At 47.4% G+C, this 22,917-nt stretch overlaps 1 protein-coding gene across 10 annotated transcripts in view; it reads left to right on the top strand.

Annotated features, from left to right (window-relative positions):
• Positions 1-22,917, top strand: part of NPHP4 (nephrocystin 4) — a 124,794-nt gene that overhangs the window by 19,262 nt on the left and 82,615 nt on the right. For 6 of the 10 annotated variants that reach the window (XM_039367375.1, XM_039367372.1, XM_039367377.1 and 3 more), the window contains 9 exons: positions 40-226; positions 515-604; positions 898-1,054; positions 1,448-1,533; positions 1,797-1,882; positions 2,186-2,357; positions 3,481-3,660; positions 3,848-3,991; positions 4,633-5,417. In XM_039367375.1, coding sequence (XP_039223309.1) covers positions 40-226; positions 515-604; positions 898-1,054; positions 1,448-1,533; positions 1,797-1,882; positions 2,186-2,357; positions 3,481-3,660; positions 3,848-3,991; positions 4,633-4,773 — 1,243 coding nt within the window. In that variant the 3' untranslated portion in view covers positions 4,774-5,417. Of the gene's footprint in view, positions 1-39; positions 227-514; positions 605-897; positions 1,055-1,447; positions 1,534-1,796; positions 1,883-2,185; positions 2,358-3,480; positions 3,661-3,847; positions 3,992-4,224; positions 5,418-22,917 lie in introns of those variants that run through there. The other 4 variants (XM_039367376.1, XM_039367378.1, XM_039367379.1 and 1 more) reach the window with 4 other exon arrangements.

A 22,917-nucleotide genomic window follows, 5' to 3' on the forward strand; every position in this document is an offset into this window, starting at 1 on the left:
CCATTTTCTTCATTAATGTGGTCCTTGCTCTTCTCCTAGCATCATCTTGGACGTCAGAGAGTGGAGGCGCTTTAAAGAACTGACCCAAACGGTCACACCATTGGAGGAGGACATGTTTCATCTTCACAATGGCCTCACCCCTCAGGTCTACCTCCGTCCCAAGGAGACGGTCTACATCCCCTTCAAGTACCAGACCTTCTCCATGGAGCAGACAGCCATGATGCAGGTAGGGAAACCCTCACCCCTCGCTTTTTCCACACAGGGAGTTCTTGAATTACCTCTGTTCGTTCAGCCGCTGAGGTGGTGACTTCAAGTGTGAAAACTGGTCCTAAGTCCCTTTTTCCAGTGCCGTCGTAACTTCAGACGGTCACTAAATGGATGGTTGTAAGTCAAGGACTACCTGCATTCATGTAACTGTTGTCTTTTAAACCTTGTTGGAGATGTAAGGCTGGGTGGGGGTGGGGGAGAGGGGTTCCTTCACGGTCCCCTGCCATGCCATCTCTTCCACTTCCAGCAAGGTCCCCCCGAGCTGACCTCTAAGGAAGGTGAGAAGATCTGCACGGCCACCTCTTCCGGAAAGTTCAGCGAGACGCTGCGCATCAAGGTAATAATGCAGGAAGTGAAGGATGGTGCACCTGTCATCTGAATGGGGTGAAAAGCTTTTAGTGACCCCGCTGAGATGGGCAGTTCCCTCCTTTGTGGGTTGGACACTGTCAGGAACACCATAGACAAAACCTTGGGGAAGTGGTGTCCTGGATATTCTTCCTCTTCTTCTTCATCCCCTCTCCTCCTCTGCCTTCTCCTCTTCCTCTCCTCCTTTTTCTTCTCTTCCTCCTCTTCCTCCTTCCTCTCTCTAGATAGTCCTTCTCTTCCTCTGAGTGTCTTCTTCTCGTCCAGGTGTCCTTCACGGTGGGCAGCGGCAAGCCCCTCGCCATCCTGACCGTCAGCGTGGAATCCCAGCCCCACGCCGTGGATCAGACCTTCCGCTTCTACCACCCGGAGCTGACCTTCCTGAAGAAATCCATCCGCCTGCCTCTGTGGCACACGCTCCCAGGTGGCTCCCAGGTCTTCTCCTCCTCCTGGCTAAATTGACCCTATCCTGAACGTTTAGGATACGTAATGCCCCATCATTGCAAGTTGATCAGCAGCAATTGAGCGATTGCATTGAGACCAGAGGACTTTTTGATGCTTTTCTCCACCTTGGCAACGTTAAGAGAGGTGGACTTCAACTCCCAGAATTCCCCAGCTGGCTTTAAGGTGGGTAGACTTCAATATCAACCTGATGGCCGGGGAATTCTGGGAGTTGAAGCCCACCCATTAGTTAGGTTTTTAGTTGAGTGGGTCACAGTCCGTTGGAGTTGCCGTCACCGATAAAGGAAGAGGGACATTTGATTTGAAGCCCTCAAAGATCAGCAGCTATTGAGACCCCCCTGTTTCTCCTCGTCAGGGGCTCCTGTAGGTGTTCCTGGGGGAGACCTTGAGATGTTTGTCCGCTGCAGTGACCCCAACGTCATCTGTGAGACCAAGAAGATGGTACGGTTGATCACCCTAAGCTTTGTGGGTATGGTTGGTGCGATTGATCAGGGCAGGAAGTGAAGTGTTCAAGGGGAGGGTCCAGAACAGGCTAACCTGGCCTTCACAGGTGAACAAAGCCCGTCCCTTTGACTCAGAACCGATGGTGTGAATGCAGCAAGGTGGATCTCTCCAACTACTACCTACTTGTACCCAAAATCCCGTGTCCTAATTTTAATTCCCAAAGGAACCGAATTAAACCTGGTCTTGATCTTCTCCTCCAGGGACCTGGAGAACCCCAGGACATCTTTCTGAAAGTTGCTGCGGGCTCAAGTCCCCAAATCCAGAGATTCTTCGTGTTGATTTATACGTAAGCGTCGCCCTCTTTAAAAGGATTCAGACTCCTCCGATCAGCCGTTAGCCCAAAAAAAAATCGAGATTGTGGCCATCAAGCTGGGCTCATCTGCCTGCATTAATTAAAAGGAAGGCGAGGAACGTTAGAGATTGAAATTTAATTATTAAAGCAAGTGAAATTGTTTGAGATAGTCCTTGAGTTATGAACGCAAGGGAGCTAAGCAAGAGAGTTGCTAAGTGGGTTTTGCCCTCTTTTACGACCTTTCTTCCACAGCTGTTAAGCGAATCACAGCCCTTTTCTCCTCCTTCCTTTGGACAGGGACCCTTGGCTGGCCGCCCCCATCCAGGTCTGGCAGTTCTACCTCCACTGCCTGCAGTGGGTCGAGGCCAGCTGTGTCCTGGGTCAGCTGACCCGGCTTTCCTTGGTGCTCCGGGGGACCCACGCCCTCCGTAAGGTGAAGGCCTTCACCTCCCACCCCCACGAGATGAAGGTAAGCTCCTCCAATTAGCTGGGGGCTGAAAAATTGGGCGGTCACTCCGCCAACATATTCAAGTGTCTAGTCCTTATGGTGGGAAACGGGCCTGAGGTTGACCCAATCGGGACTTCTCAGCAAAACGCTCCCAGCCACTCCCCCGTCTGGATTACTACGACCTGCTCTACGTGGGGGCTGCCCTCGTCACTAAGCGAACTGTTGTAATTGGAGGACTGCTGTTATTTTTACGTGTGATTGCTGAAATGTCGCGGTCGCGCTCAACGTGGTCGGGATGGAAGCCCCGTCCAAAGTCTGCCAGTGACTTTGGACGGTCCTCTGTCCTCTGGTGCGAGAGCCGGCAAAGAATTTATCACGGGGGAAGCTGCTTGGTAATTGCGTTTTGATTAAAGCTGTCCTAGAGCTCGCCTGGCCCGCCATCCGGATTAATGAGGTCACCTGGAGGCAGATCGTTTCGTTAGGGGAAATTTTTTTAGTCATAATTATAAATGGAGATGGTGAGAGAGAGGCAAACTCGGCTAGCCTCCCGTCCGGGAGAGAAAACGCTGGCAAGTTTGAGGTCCGGTCTGAAAAGGGCAAAGGGAATTGGCTCCTGTGGTGGAGGCCTTGTCCAGGGAGGGCGGCTTTGAACAGGGCTGGGCTACGTTGTAAAAAACGTAAAAAACGGTGCATTTATTGCGGGCCAAAGAGCATCCTGTGATGGAGGGAGCCCAGCATAGCTTCTCAGCCTTGGGAAGGGAGGGAGGGAGGGAGGAGGAAGAAGAAAAGGAAGGAAGGAAGGAAATGGGGAGGAAGGAAGGAAGTAAAAGAAAGAGGGAAGAAAGGATAGATAAATGGTCAAGAGGGAAGGGAAGGAAGGAAAGAAAGGAAGGATGGGAGGGAGAGAGAGTGAGAATAAATGAAGATAGGGAAAGGAGGGAATGATAGGAAGGAAGGAAGAAGGGAGAGAGGGAGAGAAGAAGGAAGGAAGGAAAAGGAAGGGAGGAAGGAAGAACTGGTGAATTCTGGGGTTTGAAGTCCCCCATCTACACATGACCAAGCCTGTAAAGCGATCAGACCTGTCCCTAAAGGTGAGACGCCCTACCTTGGCGTGACGGGACACCGCTTCCTCTCCCCCCTCCAGCTGGAACCGGACGGGGTCTTCGTCCTGCCGGCCAACGGGGTCCAGGACCTGCACCTCGGACTGCAGCCACAGAGCGCCGGCAGCCGCTTCATCTACCTCAACTTGGTGGACGTTGAGTTCCACCAGCTGGTCTCCACCTGGCTGGTCTCCATGTCCTGCAGGCAGCCCTTCATCTCCAAGGTGAGCCTCGGGGGACCTTCAAATAGGGAGGACGAGGAATTGTTTCCCATTTCTTGTGTGTGGGGGGGTGTCACGTGAGCCGGGGACGCTGCGACTGTCATAAATCCAAGGTCCCTTCCATCCCTAAGAGCCCAGGCGGTTGGCCACGGATCACTTGAGCCCCTCCGTGTCCTTTTCCCACCGGCAGGCGTTCGAAATCCTGCTGCCTTCCGGGGGAGGGAAAGGTTCCAACAAGAAGATCACCTACAGCAACTCCTACCCCTCTCGGCGGGCCTATTTCCTGCACACCAACCATCCGGATTTGCTGCATTTTAAGGAGGACTCCTTTGAGGTGAGGGAGGTGCTCCCAGAGGGCTCCGGGTGGGGTCCCTGGGGAGGGTCCTCTGGGCAAGGGGGGGAGGCAATCCCAGCGTCCTTGGTGCATGATTGTTTTCATGCAGATGTTCCCTTACCCAGTTGGGTAACATCTTCAGTGCTCTGCACACTGCACTGATGGCGTTGCCTACCAAGCACCCCACAGGTCTCTTCTTCCTTCTCCTCTCCACAAATCACATTGCCTTCTAGCACAGATGACGTTAGCTAGTTGGGTCGTGAAACGTCTGCAAGAAAACCACCCAGCTCGGAGAGCACCAGGGACCCCCATAGTGCAACCCTGTTTTCTACCAATGCTGTTCATATTTGGCCATCTCTGAGCCTCAAACAAAGCTGTAGAGCAGGTTTGCACCAGGGAGTGCAAAGCTGTCCTGGGCAGGAAGGAGAGAAGGGGCCAAGCAGAGAAGGATGTCGGATATTTAACCAGGATCGCCCTCCTTTAGAGTCAAGTGTCCGCCTTCATTTCCCTCTGACCAACTTGGGTGACTCCAGAGCAGCGTGACCACTTCACAAAAGACAATCTCTTGCCGTGCCCCAGTTGGCACCCCAAACCAGCTTCATCCTGAGCCTTCTTAATCCCCCTCCATGCTCTCCCTCCAGGTGGGCGGAGGGGAGACCTACACCATCGGCTTGAGGTTCGCCCCCAGCCAAAACGCGGGTGAGGAGGAAATTCTGATTTATATCAACGACGCCGAAGGGAAGAACGAGGAGACATTTTGTGTGAAGGTCACCTACCAGTAATGGGGCATCGGGCCGGTACCCCTTGTCAAATTAAATTCCCTTTATTTCCCTCTGCCTTCTCGTCCTCATACCCCCGAACGGTCTGCGAAGACCCCCTCAAATCCAAATCCTCGGGGTGCCCCTTTGTGCCTTTTCTACCCGTCGGCTTCTCTAGGGGTATCAAGTTTTCAAGCACAAACTCAGTTTTTTTTTTTCTTTCCTGCTGGTTCCGCTCTGAATTCAGTTTCTGGAGTGCAAGTAGCAAGTAAGCGTTTTGGGTGACTCCATAAAAGACAAAAAAAAAAAAAAGGAACACACGTTAAAAACCTGGAAAAATTTGTCTGCACCAGGACGGATCAGCTTTTCAAAACCTTCCAACCTCAACTTAATTTGAACGGTGAATAATTGGCGCAGCTTTTTCTGCAGTTTTTTTTTTAAGGTTTTATTCGCTGGGATTAAAATTGGAAATCTATTTTCCTCCGCCGAGTTCATATCTGCAATATTTACTGAATTTTGAGGGTCTTTTTTTAAAAAAAAAAACAGCGAAGCACACAACCACAGACGCACACAGACAGAGTTTTTTTGGGGGGATGTACCTGAAAACCTGTCGGGTTTCAAAACCAGAAGGGGCTAATCTGTTCCCCCTCTCTAAAAAAAAAAAAAAAGACCAGGATTAATGCATCTTCTCAATAAAGATGCCAGCAGCCTGCAAAACGAGCTCGCCGGCGTTAATGAAGAAAGGATTGTTGGTAGCGAAAAAAATAAGGAAACCTGGAGATGAAACCGCTAAAAAAAATAGGCTTAAGGGTGATTTTTTTAAAAAAAAATCCATACGTATTAAACCTGGATCATGCAAAACCTCAACCGCAGAATTAATTGCAGGCTTAGTATCTGTCGACACAGCAGTGGGAAGCAAGAGGCAGCTTTGATATTCCTCTGCAGAAAATTTAATTCTGGAAATGCAAATGATCCTTACAAGTTGCGGGAAGCCTTGGCCTTTTGGCCAGGAGTATCCAGGTTTAATGGGGAGTTGAAGTGAGGCCTGTCACAGCTAACCAGGATTATGCTTCCTTATTTTGAAGGAGAGGAGGGGTTAGGTCTCCATAGTGGAAAAGAGTCACTTTTCATCTTTTAGGTAGAATTGGAGGATTATGAAGGCCAGAGAGAGGGTGGGAGAAAGGAAGGAAGGAAGGAAAAGAGAAGGAAGGGAGAAAAAAGGAAGAAAGGGAAGGAGAAAGGAAAGGGAGAGAAGGGAAGGAAGGAAAGTGACCTGGATTGAAAGCAGATGTGTCTGGCACAATGAGGACTAGCCTCCTGTCCACCACTTGATTGTTGGTGCAGGCTTGCGAGAATACAACTGAGGTTCTTTTGCTATCCTTAATTTGCGCATTTTTAAGTTAAAAAAAAAAATTTCGCATGTTATATCCTACCGACCCTTTAAAAGAATGATTTGTCCCGTTTCATAGCCGGACCAGCCTCCCGGCAAAGGCAGTGGGGATCCGGAGCGCGGTTTTGTGTCCGCTAATCACCCTTCGCAAAATTTTGCAAACTCTCACCAATTAGTCCCAAAGTTTGGCCGATGATTAAAGCAAGGCAGCGCCGAAAATTCTCTTTGGTCAGCTGCAAAGAAAACCTTTTAAAACTCCCTTTCCAGCCCTCGTTTCTGCTTTTCCTCCTGGCCCTGCAAATTGCTAATTTTCAGAGCGGAAAGTCCAGGATCAAAAGAAAAGCGGCTTTTGAACGCGCTTTTCCATTTTTTTGTTTTCGAGCAGTGCGATGGACTTGGCTGGTGGACAGGGTTGTCGCCGGGATCCCTTAATTAAAAGTGTGTGTATGCAAAAGAACACACGCATACGCACACAGCACTGTGTTATTCCTCTCTCTCCCTTTCGTTTGCCCCTTGGTTTGTCTACTTGGCAGGTTATTATTTTAACGCATTAAGTGTACAGGTAGTCCTCAATTTACGACCGTTGGAAGTTACAATGGCACTGAAAAAAGTGATTTATGCACTTTGTTTTTCTGCTGCACAACAACCCTGTGAGGTGGGCTGGGCTGCGGAAGATAACTGGCTGAGGAATTCTGGGAGTTGAAGTCCGCAAGTCTTAAAAGTTGCCAGGTTTGGAAACCCCTGCCTTAAAGGAATATTCTTTCTCGCCCCAGACAGTAAATCTTGTTTTATCTTGTGACACGTTTGCAAGTCCCCCATCAATGCTACCCCTTGCAGTGGGTGCTTGTTCTGAAGGTGCACAAAACCTGCTTTTGCAGAGACCTCTTCTACTCTCCCGACGCTTTGGGTGGGGGGAAAGATTTATTACCTCCTCTCTTTAATTCAAGGTCTATAAAGGCAAGAAAAAGACCACGACAATAAAACTAGCTTTTATTGCAACGGGGCGGAGGTGCATCATCAAAGCGCTTTCCTTCATTCGGCTGTGATAATGTGGCGTATTAAATGTGGAGGGCTATTAAGCAAGGGGGGGGGAGGAAAGAAATGTTGAGTATGGTAATGTGAGCCTTTAAAGGACTGACAAAACGGAGAAGTTTGATTAGCCTAGTTGGAGGATGGAGAAGAGAAAAGAAGGAAGGAGAAGAGAAGAAAAGGATGGAAGAAAGGAAGGAAGAGAAGAAATGGTAGAGGAAGAAAGAAAAGGTATAGGGAAGAGAGGACAGGAAGGAAGGAGAGGAAAGAAGGAGATTGGGAAGGAAGGAGTGGAAGAAAGTAAAGAGGAAGAGAAGTACCAGAAAGGAGAAGGAAGATAGGAAGGAAGAAGGGAAGAACGATAGGAGAGAGGGAGGGAAGGAAGGAAGGCATGGAAGAACGGAATATCTGAGCATCCACTGGGCCCTAAACCTGCCCCAGCCCATCCAGGGGGGGGTCCCAAATCCCATCTCCTTTGCTGCTTTAACCCTCCCCAAAGGGTGCAAATCAGCCCCACAGACAGCCTTTTGCCTCCAGCTGGCATCCTCTTTGGAAGTGCTGTGCAACACACACACACACACCCCAGGCCTTTTAACTGATGGATGGATTTTCCTGTCACCCAGACAGGCTGGTTTAAATTACTCATTAACTTTTACAGCAGTTACTTGTTTTCGGTGACTTCCACAAGGACGAGCTGATATTAATCTCGACCCTCCTGGGATGCAGCCTGGTATTTAAAGAAGGCCTGGCTGCAAACGGCTGGCAGCTTTACCGACAAATGCAAATAGATCATCAGCTGCTCGAAGCTATAACAAAGTTGACAAATTCTTCCCAAGGTTGTTCTCTTTTCTTTCTGTTGCAAAAAAGGAAAGGACAGAAAACGGGGCCAAGATTAAGGGGAAACTTAAATGCATCCTGCTCGGTTATTCCACGCTTCTCAACCTTGGTTGAGGTGTGGACTTCAAGCCCCAGAATTCCCCAGCCAGCCATGCCCGTTTTTATTTTTTTCTCCCATGGCCTAGAGTGGAGAGATTGCAGAGAAAGGGATTATAAGAGGGTAAGCAGGCACACAGATTGAGAATATGCGGCAAAAGGAATGCATTAGCACCAGGGAATTCTGGGAGTTTACACTTCTCCAGCGTGGTTAAAAGGAGTCTTAAGGTCTACTGGATTGAAGATTGGAGTGTGTTCCTCTTAATGTTTTTAATTTTGACAGATGTGGAGGTGCAATGAACTTCAGTGTGCCATGTTAGCAAATGCTTTGAATGACGGAGACAGTCCTCTCAGATGTCTTGAAGTAGATGAAATCCTTCCTTCCTCCCTCTCTCCCATCCTCTTTTCCTTCCTTCCTTCCTTCCTTCCTTCCTTCCTCATTTTCCTCCCTCCCTCCCTCTTTCTTCCTGCCTCCCTCTTTCCTTTCCCTTTGTTCCTCCTTCCCTCCTTTCTTCCCTCCCTTCTTTCCTTCTAATTCCGAGAAAACCTGGGAGGTGCTCCTCTTGTCACCCGTGTCAGAAAAGCGACGTCTGCACGAGAGAAACCCCTAATTAAACCAAAGGGGCTGCTTGCACACTCTTGGCGGCCTGCCAGCTGCCTAATGACATGTCGTCAAGCAAGATCTTTATTAGTTAAGATGAATATTTAGACTCGGTGCCAAAGTGAACTGATGACAGGCTCACTTAGAGAAGGCAGAGCGGTTGGGAGCAAACGCCTTCGCTACCGGCTAATGAGATTGGTTACTTCGGGCGGACTCCTAAGTGCGCCCTTAAACAGACTTGACTCGTGAGTCATTATCTTGACGGACGTCAAGCCAGCCGGCCGAGATGCTCGACCAGAAGGGAGGCCGGGGTGAGCGCTTGGAGAGACGTAGGTACAGAATACAGAATAGAACGCAGAATAAGAGAGCTGGAAGGGACCTGGAATGGTGTAGGCTCTCCTGCTTGAGCAGGGGGTTGGGCTAGAAGACCTCCAAGGTCCCTCCCGGCTCTGTTCTTCTGTATTCTGTATCGAGAGAGTCAGATTGAGAAGTTTGTATTGGACAACCATTTGTCCAAAATGCAGTAAAGTCTCCTGCCTTGAGCAGGGGGTTAGACTAGAAGACCTCCCAGCTCCCTTGCAAGGCCTAAGATTCTACTTTCTGTGAACGGTTTTCCATTCGAAGAGCTGAAAACTCTTCTCAGCTTTCATGAGCAAAAAAACAAAAAGGCTTTAGTGAGCGCAGGTTGCCTCATCTCCATTGATTTGATGTTTCTTCATCCAGACCCGGCCGCTGTTTGAATGATCTTTCTAGCTTTTCTCCAGCGGTGAAAAAACATTTTGTCCGCGAGGCGGACCATTTTGGCAAAAGTATCTGTTGCGTCCAGAATTCAGTCTTTTACATTTAGTGCCTTTATGCTGGGCTGATGGGATGTTAACCCCGATCTTCTCTCATTAGAGGAACAGATGAGACCGGAAAACCTTTATTGACGTAGAAAACAAAGGTATGTGTCCGTCTGTATATAAAGCAACCGCAGAATGGAGTGTTCAGTAGGTCCTCTGCTTACGACCATTTGCTGAAGGGACATTTGAAGTTTTGACGATGCTGAAAAAAAGGTGATTTACGAGCAGTCCTCACACCTACAACCATTGCAGCATCCTGTGCTCACATAATCAGAATTCGGACTGGCATGTACTTGGTTGCAGTGTCTTGGGGTCACTGCTGGGGAAGCCAGATTCGCTGAACAACTGCAAGGATCTGCTTAACAACGGTGTCTAGAAAGGTCGTAAAATGGGGTCAAACTCACTTAACAACTGTCTCTCGCTTTCTCGTCACTTTGAACGGTCACTAAATGAACTGTTGTTAATTCGAGGATGACCTGTAGGCTCAAGTCACCCGAAGACAGGGAAGGCCAATCTCATAGTATCTCTGGACTGCAACTCCCAAATTCTCCCACTGGGTGGGCAGGAGTGATGGAAGCCATATTGAACCCGTTGGGGGCTCTCCCAAAGAGGCTGAGTAAATGGTTTTTCCAGCGCTTGGAAACAAAACCTTACTTTAAAACAAAAATTAAAAAAACAACTCCACAGCTCCATGAGTGATTTTTGAAGAGGTCGGCCACCTTTGTCACTTCTGCTTATCCTGCCCTGCTTGGTTTCTTCCGAGACCGAGCCGAACCCTCAAAGCAGCTTCATCTCTTTAAAGGATTCGTCTTTTCAAACTGTCAAAATTTCTTTCTTTTTCGTCTGCGGAGAGAGAAAAAGAGCCAGCATAAATATTGACGACCTTCCTTGTGCAATCTTTTTTCTTTTTGGTGTCCTTCTGGGAAATCTTTTCTTCTCCATTCTTCAAAACACAGACCCAGGCGAGCCTTGAGCTGTTGACCTTCCTCTCTGCGAGAAAATAAAACTCCCCAAATCAGGGCTGGTTCATCTCTCTGTACGTGTTTACTAGATCTTTAAAAAGTTAGCAAAGTAGAACATCCAATGGGCTCTTAAAACCAGAGGACCAGATAAAAATCTTTGAGGGGGGGGTCTAGAAATGGGGGCCGCCATGGAGCGCCCGTCTAAGGGAAGATGACAGATTTGTCAAATTTTAGAAAAATCCAATAAATTGGACTTCCGGGGAAGAAACGACAAGCATTGGAGAATAGCTTGACTCCCTCTTCTTTGTGGCAGCCCCTGAAATATTGGAAGGCTGCTATCATGTCCCCCCTTGTCCTTCTCTTTATTAAACTAGACATACCCAATTCCAGCAACCGTTCTTCGTATGTTTTATCCTCCAGTGCCCTGATCATCTTTGTTGCTCTTCTCTGTACTCTTTTTAGAGTCTCCACATCTTTTTTACATCGTGGTGACCAAAACTGGATGCAGTATTCCAAGCACGGCCTTACCAAGGCCTTGTAAAGTGGTATTAACACTTCACGTGATCTTGATTCTATCCCTCTGTTAATGCAGCCCAGCATTAATTTGTAATGCCTCTCTGGACAACAAGGAGAGACCTTGAGAATTGCCCACAAGCACTCCGGGCGCCGATCCTTACAAGGTGAGCCCAGCCCTCTTGCTCACACCATGCAATGCAAGAGCACTGGATTTCAGAATAGAATGGAGCTGGAAAGGGACCTTGGAGGTCTTCTAGTCCAACCTCATGGTCAAGCAGGAGACCTTAGACCATTTCAGACAAGTGGTTGTCCAATCTCTTCTTGAAAACCTATTAGTATTATTACTACTACTACTACTACTACTACTACTACTACTACTACTACTACTACTACTACTACTACTACTATTATTCAGCAGCATTTCATGCTCGCATGGTCATTCCAGGAAGTGCTGGGAACTCTTTGATAAATCCGTGGAATGGTGTTCCTTTATTTTTTAAAATCTCCAAAAGGTCCCTCGTCCCGCTTAATCAGATTTTGTTTCCATTAGCCTCCAACCGCCCACCGATTCGCTTAGAGTCACAGCTCCCCAAATTTGCTCTCAGCAAGATCCCCGGCGATACGCCTTTTAATCCCTCACCTTCATTTGTTATTACATTTGGATGGAATTACTTTCCCCTCTCCTTTGCAGCCCCCTAGGGATGCGTGAATTGGGGGGAGGGAGAAGGAAAAGAAAGTATTGACTTCAGAGCACATTTAGCCGGGCAGTTTTTTGTCTGGAACACACACACACACACACACACACACACACGCACGCACAAACCCTTTCATAAGCATTTATTGTTTCCAAATGTTTCGGAGAAGAGGTGAACCTAGGAGTTGGCAGGCTCTCTTGAGGTCATCCAGTCCACCCCCTTCCTGAGTTTGAGAACGTGAATAAAAGTATCTCGAACAGAGGGACGTCTGGGTGATTGAGCGTTTCAGTGCCATGTCAGACCACTCAGATTAGTCAAGGACTACCTGTATATATTTCTTCAAACCCTGAAACATAGCTTCTCTTGCAGAATTTGCCACCATCTATTAGCCATCTTCCCCTAAAATTACATAAGCCTTAATACGAAGGGCTCCGGAAACACTTTTTTTTTTTAATGCTCCTGGCTTTCTTTCTTTAAAATGCAAATTTCTGAGAGATAGGATGTGAAATGCAAATGGCCCCAGCCCCTAAGCCTGGCAGGGTTGATGCTTAATTATCAGCAGCTCATTTTCCTTTGGCAGATGTTTGAGCTGAAGGGAGATTTTTTTAAATTCCAATTTGGATAGTCCTCGATTTATGTCAGCAATTGTGACCCCTCCCCATGCTGGCTGGGGAATTCTGGGAGTCAAAGTCCAAACTCTTAAAATGGGCCAAGATTGGGGAACATCCATTTAGACTTGAGGGAAGAGAAAATAAAAGCAAAATTAAACGGAGGAGACACAAAATAGGATTTCTGGCAGGGCGCACTTCCCTTGCAAAGCAACCAAGCCACCATATCATGGCTTAAGATGACAGCTTGGTCCAGCCAACAGGCTGAGAGAGAGATGGCTTGCTTAACCATCCAGAATTGCTATAAATTTAGTAAACGGTTATTATTGGCTGCCAAGCGTCTTGAAAAAAAAAAAAATAGAAGCTGGATTTTGGCCTGACCCTTAAGAAGCAGCTCAACCAGCAGTGGACCTTTTAGGGGTTAATCCAGAGCAATTAAATGTCTGTTTGCAAAAACCTCAAGTCTTCTCCGCCCGGGCGGCTTATAAATATGTAATGATGCTAACTAGGCCTTAATTTAAAAGTTATTTATCTTCAGGTTTTTTTCCCCCCTAAAAATATTTGCCGTGCTCTCTGCCTGGGCATTTAGATTAAACCAACATGCGCCGGGAGGGAAGAAATTGTCTGAAATTGATCTGAGTTGAGCTGCTGAGAGGAATTCAGAGGGTTTGCTTTGTTTTTCACAAAAGGGAAAATTTGTGGTGCGTGTGTGTGCGCCTGTGTGATTTTTTACTGGTCTGCTGTTGGGATACTATGGCAGGTAGAAGCAGGAAAAAACTAAGTGGAGGAATCAGAGGGAGTAGAAGAGAAGAATTGGTAGGAGGGAGGGAGGAAAGAAAGGAAGGACAAAGAAGAAAAAAGGAAGGAAGGACAAAGAGAAGAGAAAAGGGAAGAGAAGAGAAGGATTAAGCCAAGACCTGCTTTAAATCAGCATTTGGGGCAAGCAAAGCGCTGGTTTGTTTACAAGGAATCCGACTCCAGGTGATCTGGAGTCTTCAAGGCCAATTAACCTTAATAGGCTTCTTCTCCCAGGACTGATTCAATTACCTTTTTTAAAAAAAATAAGTAAAGAACATGAACTGGAGGATCAGAGCAAAGGAGAACACAGAATAACGGCGTCGGAAGGGACCCTGGAGGTCATCTAGTCCAACCCCCTGCTCAAGCAGGAGAAATTCCGGACAAATGGGCTGTCTTAATCTCTTCTTAGCCCCCCTCTCCTCTCCCCCAATGTGCAGTTTTTTCTCTCTCTGCACCCTATTCACTATTTTAAATTTATTCAAAAACAAAAAAACTGGACCGGACTGGATTGGCCGTCGTTTTCCCGAGGACGTGGCATCTTTTGAGCCGAGCCTGCTTGCCATGCAAATGCATGCAAAGCCCAGGTCACGCTCCGTTGCAAAGCGAGGCTCGCTCGCCTGGCAAAGAACGTGAATTTACGGAAATTTTCATAAATTTCCCCCCCCCAAAGCTTTGATGGATGAGCCAAATTTTTTTCTCACGCCTGAGTGGAGGGTGAGCCCTCTCAGGTGAGTTCAGAAAACCTCCCCCCCCCTTTTCTTTTTCCTTTTCCCAGCTGTAGGGGAGGAAAACATGGATAGATTTGCCTTCATGGACAGAATCCATTTGCAAAACTTGATGGATTTGATCTGCCTGCTTGCAAGGGGGGCGGAGGTGGGGGGTCCCAGACTTAGCCACCGAGGTTACAATGGCAGTGAAGGAAGTGACTCCCTTTTCTTTCTGATGCTTCCTTCCTCCCTCCCTCCCTCCCTCCCTCCCTTCCTTCCTGGCCTTCAAGTTTCCAGACCAAATAAAGCTGTAAAATAAAATTGAACATTTAACCCCCCCCCCCTGCACAACTCTGCTTTATTGCCAAACCTGCCACCCCTGGGATACAGAATCGAGAAATGGCACCTGTTGCCAGGGAAGAAAGCACTTCGATGTGAAACACATCAACAGCCGCAACATTAACTTCTCTCTGTTGATCTAAGATGGTCTAATTAAATTGCACCGCTCATGCTTCTCCTATATAAAATCCGTCTGTCACGTGCCGGCCATTAAAAATCTATTTCTCTTTCTTGCTTTGTGGGCACCTGCTGAAGATCAAGGTGTAGCTGAAGACCCTGTGGTGGGTTGGAGAATGGACCCCCCACATTTTCCTGGTGGGAAAAGCTTCCAGGGATGGTGTTTCTCCACCTTGGTGGCTTTGAGACGTGTGGACTTCAACTTCCAGAATCCCCCACCCAGGATTCACAATTGATGGCCTCCATCTTGGATGGAGTCAGGAGACAAGTTTGGTGGACTCCAGATCAAGTCAAAATTAGCAGCCACAAAGCACAGTGGAAGGGAAGCAGACAACGTCCTGTGAAGCTGGACCTCGGAAGAGGTGAGATCCATAGCAGTCTAAGCCAGGATTCATAGTAGATGGACTCTCATTACATATAGATGGAACCAGGAGAAGCTGTTGGTCAACCCAAGATCCACTCTAGAATGGAGCCCACAGCAAGTGAAGCATAGAACCACAACAGAATTCCCAGAATTCCCCAGGCTGAAGTAACCTGCATTTCTTCTTGTTCCATTCCCTGTCCTAAATATTTCGATTTTCTCTTCTGGGTTCTCGCCCTTCATCCGACCTGCCCTATTCTCTGGAGGACCATCTCATGCCCCACAAACACAACCTGTGATGTTTTGTCAGCAAAATCCATATTTCCCAACAATTCCAGCGAGGGCTGTTTAGCGCACTGCTGGAATGTCACCATTCTAGGCATGCTGAATCACATCGGTCCCCGGGCAGCATTTAAAAACACCACGGCCTTTGCACTGAAATTAAACTCTGCGTTGGTAGACAAAGGTCCTTCTGCAACACAACTGCCAATATTCTGATTAATATCTGCTCTTAACACATGCCGGGCTCCTAAATCGCACATTTTCCTTTCTCGGCCTGCCCCCAAATTTCCTGTGCATTTTAACGAACCCCTGAAAAGGCGTTGCGAAGGTTTGCAAAAGCGCCATGATGGCCCTGTACATTTGCAAAACCTCCTTCGCGCCGAAAATCATAAATGCGTTTCTTCCAGACGAAAAATTTGGTTGTCAAGGTTGAACTTTACACACCTGGAAATAATTGAAATGAGAAATTATACGTCCCCAAATACTGATTTTCAATCGGATTCTGGCTGATTTGCTGTTTTCTTCCTAATTGTTTCGTGACTTTCGGTATCGGCTTGGTTTGGAAAAGCCGGATGATTTTAAAACTTTATCCGCGAAAAAGAACCCCACTTTGCAAAACTCGCTTTTTAAAATTGCTTGGTTTCATCAACCCACAAATTTAAATACAGGTAGTCCCTGATTGATGGATTGATTGATATCATGTAGGCCGGGTCTCCTGCTTGAGCAAGGGGTTGGACTAAGTCCCTTCCAGCTCTGTTCTGATTGATTGGAAGCAGCCCCCCCCCCAGGAGTCCATCCCCCCCCCCACTATCTTGAGCAAAGGGGGCCTTGCAAAAACAACAAGCCACACCCAACACAACAGCCATGATGTCAAACTCCCTCCTAGGCTCAGAGCTGACCTTCCCACCAGAGGACGATGCTTCCTAGCTGCAAATTATTCCGACTCGGCCTGCTGTGCATCTGTTCGTAATAAGCTGGTTATCCTGGTGTTATTTTGCCCCCCCCCCGCCCGTGTTTTTTCCTCTTCCACCTCCCCCCCATCTCCCCCACGCCTCGGTCCATTGCAAGCAATGGCTTGCCTGCCTCTCTGGGGGCTTCGCTTCTCATGGCTGGTAAGGGTAGCCCTGCTGAGACGTAATGGATGCAATCTTCTCTTGATGGCTCCCAGGTCTGTTACCCAAATAAGCTGTGCAAAATTAAAGCTTCCCGTTTGTTTATTTATTTTATTTTATTGGGGGGCTCTGGAGTTGCCATGGAGACATGGAGACGGAAGGCCGAGGTTGCATTGTCCTCTTCCTGGCTTCCTTCAGCAAGTTTGCTGCCCATGGAAGGGTTTTTTGTTGTTGTTGTCGTTCAGGGAGAATTTTCTGCAGGGGCTGATTGGAACTGGGCAGGCTCACTCTGTCTATCTATCTATCTATCTATCTATCTATCTATCTATCTCAGAATCATAAAATCATAGGAGGAAGGGACCTTGGAGGTCCTCTAGTCCAACCCCCTGTTCAAGCAGAAAACCCTAGCCCATTCTGGATAAATGGTTGTCCAGTCTCTTCTTGAAAACCTCCAGTTTTGGAGGCAAGCGGTTTCTTCCATCTATCAATCCCTTCCTCCCTGCCTCCCTCCATCTATCCAACTGTCCACTCATCCCTCCCTCCCTCCCACCATCCATCAGTCTATCTGTCATGCATCTTATCTCTCTCTCTCTCTCTCTCTCTCTCTCTCTCTCTCTCTCTCTCTCTCTCTCTGTCTATCTATCTATCTATCTATCTATCTATCCATCCATCCATCTATCTATCTATCTATCTATCTCAGAATGGTAGAATCCTAGGGCTGGATGGGACCTCAGAGGTCTTCTAGTCCAACCCCCTGCTCAAGCAGGAGAACCCAGACCATTTCAGACAAGAGGCTGTCCAGTCTCTGCTTGAAAAGAAGGGGTTGGACTAGAAGACCTCCGAGGTCCCTCCCAACCCTGTTTCTGTGTCACTTGGCCACCGTGCCAGTCGTGTGGCCCCCTTCCGTCCGCTTCCTCCTGGAGAGGGTCAGCTTTGCGGTGGGCCGGGGTCTCCCTTGCTCGAGGGGGTGAAAGAGGGAAGCCATCCCACCCGGAGGGAGGGGAGAGGTTCACCGCGAGAGGGAGAGGTGCCTTTAGTTCCTTCGCCAGCAATCTAATTTGTAGGCAATTTGCTCACACCAGTAGAATTTTAATTAGTGTTTTATTTCTCTGGCTCATATTATACCTTCCCTCCAAACCATCAAGGCTTGGGGGAGGCGGCCGCACACTGGGAGGGTAAGAGAGACTCGGCGGGAATTGGGTTTCTGGGCAAATAAAATTTCTGCTGGTGTCTGTAAATTACCCGGTTGGGTCGGGAGGCAGAGAAAGCCCAGCCCAGCAACAGCACAACGCTCCTTAAAGGAACATCAGTTCATTAATGGTGTGTGTCTCTGTGTGCAGAACTTGCTGGAAGAGGCTACAACAATCGGCCCCCAGCCTAGAAGCATCAGAGAAGTTGAAGCAGAGAGAGAGAGAGAGAGAGAGAGAGAGAGAGATGATAGACAGATGATAGATACGATAGATAGATAGATAGACAAGATAGACAAGATAGATAGATAGATAGACAGACAAGATAGATAGATAGATAGATAGATAGATAGATAGATAGATAGATAGATAGATAGATAGACAGACAAGATAGATAGATAGATAGATAGATAGATAGATAGATAGATAGATAGATAGATAGATAGATAGATAGATAGATAGATAGATAGATAGACAGACAAGATAGACAAATTAGAGAGAGAGTATGTGTGTTGTGGGCGCACCCACAACTTCTGGAGACAAGTTGTTCCACTGATCAATTGTTCTTGCTGTTCAGAAATTTCTCCTAAGTTGGATCTCTGCTTGATAAGTTTCCATCCCTTGCTTCTTGTTGTGCCTTCCGGTGTTTTGGAGAGTAAGAGTTATGGAAGACCACCTCCAAGATCAGGTTGAAAAACGGGAGTTGCCAAGCTGATTTGGGGTAGACAAATTTGGAGCTGGAGGAGAACGCCAAGTTGGAGGTAGACAATCCATGCATACCTAGAGTGGAATCTTCACCCCTTGTTTCAGCTCTTTCCCAGATGGTTTTGGAGGTTGGTTGGCTGTCTCCTGCAGAATCCCGTTGCTTGCCTTCCAAAATAATTGAGAATGTGATTGATCAAGGAAGGTCATCAGAACTATTTGGAGGAGGCAGGTGTGTTTAAGGAGAAGGTCAGGTCTCAGAACTTGTTTGGCCAAGGAAGGTCATCAGAACTATTTGGAGGAGGCACGTGTGTTTAAGGAGAAGAAGAGCAGGCCTCTGACGTGTTCCACCCCAAGCAAATGTTACACACAATTCAGCTTCTCCAGCATTGAAGTGGTTTTCCCCAAGTGACCCCCTTTGACGCTCACGGAAGCGAAGAAATGTTATCATTGTTGCGAGAAATGGGGAATTTCCCCTTGGACTTCTTTTGGATTTTTTCCCAGGAATCAGCTAATGTTTTCAATGATGAGTCTCTGGTTGAATCCCCCAGAATCGGTTTGGCTGTGTTTTTTTTATTATTATTATTTTCAGCCCTGCTGCTGGGGAAAAAAAAAAAAGAATATTATTTACCATTTTATTTACTTATTTATTTATTTAAAAAACTTCCCTTTGATTTCTTCCGGATTATATATATATATATATATATATATATATATATATATATATATATATATATATATATATGTATATATATATATATATATACACATACATACATATATATAAAACCATAACAATGGAGCAAAATTTGGAATTTGGGGCCATGAGATTGTTCCTGATTGGGGAGGGGGAGATTTAAAGGAGCGGGCGTCTTTCCCCCTTTTTAAACTCCTCCAAACTGGATCAAAAATATTTCCCCTCGCCGCCAAGGTCTCCATTCTTGGAAACAAAATTATATTTAGAATAAAAGTATCTCCCACCCGGCAAATTGCGTCCCGCAGTTTGAGAAAGGAGCAAACCTCTTTCTATATAACCTGGCTGGCGACTGCAAATAAGGTTATTTGCTCAGCTAAAGGGCTGGTTGAACAAATCTTGGTTTTTCAAGTGATTTGTCTTTGTGCTGCAAAGCTCTCCTGGTGCGATGTGTTTTGTGTTGAGGTTTTGGCTTCCTGGACACCCAAGGCAGCTGCGCAAATCTAATGAGTGAGTTGGGCAGGAGGAAAGTTTGAACCGTGGCAGAAGAAGGCGCGGGGGGGGGGAATCTTACAAGGAGGGGGTTAGAAGCTAAGGATAGCACAGAAGTTACAACTGCGAGGTAAGTGTGAAAAACGGCCCTAAAACACTTTTTTTCAGAGCCGTTGTAACTGGTCACTAAGCGAACAGTCGTAAGTTTTGAGGACTGCCTGTAACCATCATTTCTGCAGCCATTTAGAGAGCCCGGTCTACGCCTTGGGTGCCGAGCAAGTTGCTCCATTGGAGGCGGCATCTCGGGGCGGGTGGCTAAATTAGTAAATAGCTCGGAGATCTCAGAAATAATAGTAATTATCGGAACGAAATTGTTATTAATGTAGTCATTTACTCCGAAGCCCCGGCTTTTGTGTAATTACAATTTAGATCAAGATAAGGTTAATGCGTTTACCTTCCTTGGCATTTAGAGGGAGCGAGGACGGGTTCGCCATCGTCAAAGCCGAGGAATTATAATTGTGGTTTTTGTCTTTCCACGCAGCCCCCCCTCGGGAAAAGAATCACAATAAAGATTATATTGAGACAAAATGAGGGTCAGTGAAGGGACCGCTGATCCTTGGCAAAATACAAGAGAACCACCAGGAGACGGCGAGTTCTAGTCCTGCCTTAAGAACAAAAGCCAGTTGGGTGGTTTTGGGCCAATCACCGGGAGACGGTGAGTTCTAGTCCTGCGTTAGCCATAAAATCCAGCTGGGTGACTTTGGCCCAGTCTTTCTGCCCAAGCCACCTCACAGGGTTGTTGTGGGGAAAATATGAAGTGGAAAGTGTGTTGGATATGTTTGCCACCTTGAATAATTTAAAATAAAGGGAGGGTGCAAGTGAAACAACTAGATGCATGAATAAGGGCTATTGATTAAATTTTAAATCAATATATCCATCCCCTCCGACGCCTGGCTTCAGCACTGAGAGCTGGACAGCTCCCTTTAGAGTTTGTCCTTGGCTGAGGGGTGGAGATGCTTCCGCATCCTTGCCCGTATCTATTATTTTGGGTCTCAGATCTGTCCTTTGTCCTCCAGCTCCACTTCTCCCGAGCACGGGGAACAGGCCAGGCAGATATTCTCAACTGCAAAGTAGGTATTAGCCCAACAGGGAAGCTGGCGGTGACTCGGTTCCGTGCTGAGCCCTTCCAGGCTTTTTTTTTTTTTTTTTTTAAAGTCTGGTTGTTAAAAAAAGGTGCCTTTGAAACTCTGCATGAGTTTGATGTTGGCAGCTGAGTGGATAAAACACCACCGTGGTGACCTTAAACCACGAATCAGGGCTGATGCTAGCCAAGGATTTCCCTTTTATGGTTGCCTAGTAACCGTGGGGATGGTTTTCCTCCAGCCAAATCTGGAGGGGGATGAGAGAAGAGAAAGAAGAGGGGGAGAGGGAGGGAGGAAGGAAGGAGAAAAGGAAGAAGGAAAAAAGAAGGAAGAAAGGAAAGGAAAGAATGGAGGAAGGAAGGAAGGAGAAGAAGGAAGGAAAAAAGGAAAGGGCAGAAGGAAGGAAGAAAAAAGGAAGGAAGAGAGAAAAGCAAGAAGGAAAGGAAGGAAGGAAGGAAGGAAGGAAGGAGAAAAGAGAAGGAAAGAAAAGCAAGAAGGAAGGAAGGAGAAAAGTGAAAAGGAAGGAAGGAATTTCTTTAACTTGACCTGCATGTCTGGCTCCAGCTGTTTCCGTGACCCTCTCCTTGGCCCACCTGGAGGGCATCGGCTGATTCTGCACAACTGACCTGCTGTAGATCTTACCTGGGGACTCTGCGACCTGGGAAATCAAGAGCTCATCGTCAAAAAAGCTAATAATGAATCACTTCCATATTGTTGACAGGGAAATTGCCGAAGAGGCAAAGTTGCTGTGAACGTAACCCCTTCCTTTTTCCCAGGGCATGAAAGACGCCGTCCAGCCCCCTCCACGCCAGAAAGGCAGCCGGGAACCAGCCTGCCGTTTGCTTTTGATACTCTTTGGTTTTTAATCAACCAACACAAGCACTTTGCACGTGAAGGTGGGGGGGAGGAAGCAACTTTGCCTACCTCTGGGATTCCTTTTAAGGATAAATGAAAAATGATCCCTGTTTTTTCTCTCTCTCTCTCTCCCTCCTGGTAGAGCATCGTCATAAATGCATAATAAGTTCACGGCTGTTCGCAGGCCTGCAAAATAGATTTGGCGTGAAGAATTGCCGGGCTCCGGTGAAACCTTGGCTGGCGCTGTGTCGCGGCATCGCTCTTGTAAACCTTGTGTGATCGCCCAGGGCTACATATTTAATAAACCTGGATTAGCTATGCAAGAGGTGGCCACGATCTGAGATCTATCCGGGAAGACATGCGCCTCTGGGCTTGGCAGCAGGAGCCGAGCGCCTCAAATCTCATTGAAGCCCTTGCCAGAGGAGTAAATATTGCTAACAACCCTGATTTTTAAAAATAAATGAATAAATAAGGAGCTTGAGGGGGGTGGAGAGGCTGACACTCTATCTTCTTTTCTGGATCTGCCTGCCTCGCCCGAGATTTAAGAAGCCGGGAAATATTCAAAGAGGATCTTTTGAAGAGTTTTGGAGAGCAAGGGAGAGAAAGAGGCAAAGAGATTATGGGATGGAATTGTAGAGCATATCAAAAGGGGCTGCCACGGAGAAGTGGGAGGGGGGTTTCAACTTTATTCTCCAAAGTACCTGAAGGCAGGACGAGAAACAACAGATGGAAACGCATCAAGGAGGGAGGCAATTCCTAAAAGAACAATTAACCAGCGGAACAAAGTTGTGAGTGCAAAGTAGCGAGTGCTCCATCCCTCGAGGTCTTCAAGAAGAGACTGGACAGCTATTTGTCCAGAATAGCCCTGCTTGAGCAAAGGGTTGGACTAAATGACCTCCAAGGTCCCTACCAGCTCTGTTATTCTATAATCCCAGATCAATTGACCAGTGGAACGGCGTCCCTCCAGAAGCGGTGGGTGCTTCATCACTGACAGCTTTTAGGAAGAGACCAGACAGCCATTGGCCTGAACTGGAATAGGGTCTCCTGCTTGAGCAGGGGGTCAGACTAGAAGACCTCCGAGGTCCCTTCCAGACCTGGACCACAAATGCTTTCCAAAGCTCTATCCTCTTTCAGATTCTCAGGGTTTCTCCTCTTATTGCCTCGTTTTTGCCCTTCTGACTTCATGGGACTCTCCGTCCGCCCACGAGGAAGGAATGTTCTGAAAAATGGAGGATTTCAGCATATTTTACCCGGCCCGCTGGGAAGCATCAGAATAAATCAGCAATTTGTACAGGGATGTGTCGGCAGCTTCAGTTCCGCCGACGCTGTTGTCATAGAAACCGGCAGGGCGGGGTTTGGGAGGGTTTTTTGGTGCTTTGCTCTCTGCTTCTTACAACTTGTATTCCGGGGTGTCAAAAAGCCTGGGGGGGGCTGCTTTTGTAGTGTCACGTGGCGTAGGTAGCACTCAACTTAATGACCAAAATCAACAGTAGGATTTCCACTGCTAAGCTAGGCGACGGAGATGCGAGTTGCGCCTTTTTCCCCATGGTGGTTAAGCGATTCACGTGGCTGTTAGGCGAATCACGCCATTAAGTGAAGCGCGTGGTCATTTAAGCGGATAAAGCTTCCCTTCTTGACTTACCTTGTTTGAAGACAGCTGGGAATTTTGCCAAGTTTCACCGATCGGGTGACCCCCAGGATGCTGCAACCGTCCTAAATGCACGCCGGTTTGCCAAAGACCTGA

Source organism: Crotalus tigris, unplaced genomic scaffold, assembly GCF_016545835.1.
Source record: "Crotalus tigris isolate CLP2741 ecotype Arizona unplaced genomic scaffold, ASM1654583v1 scf7180000020588.15403103151:6194809, whole genome shotgun sequence".
NCBI classification, from domain to species: domain Eukaryota; kingdom Metazoa; phylum Chordata; class Lepidosauria; order Squamata; family Viperidae; genus Crotalus; species Crotalus tigris.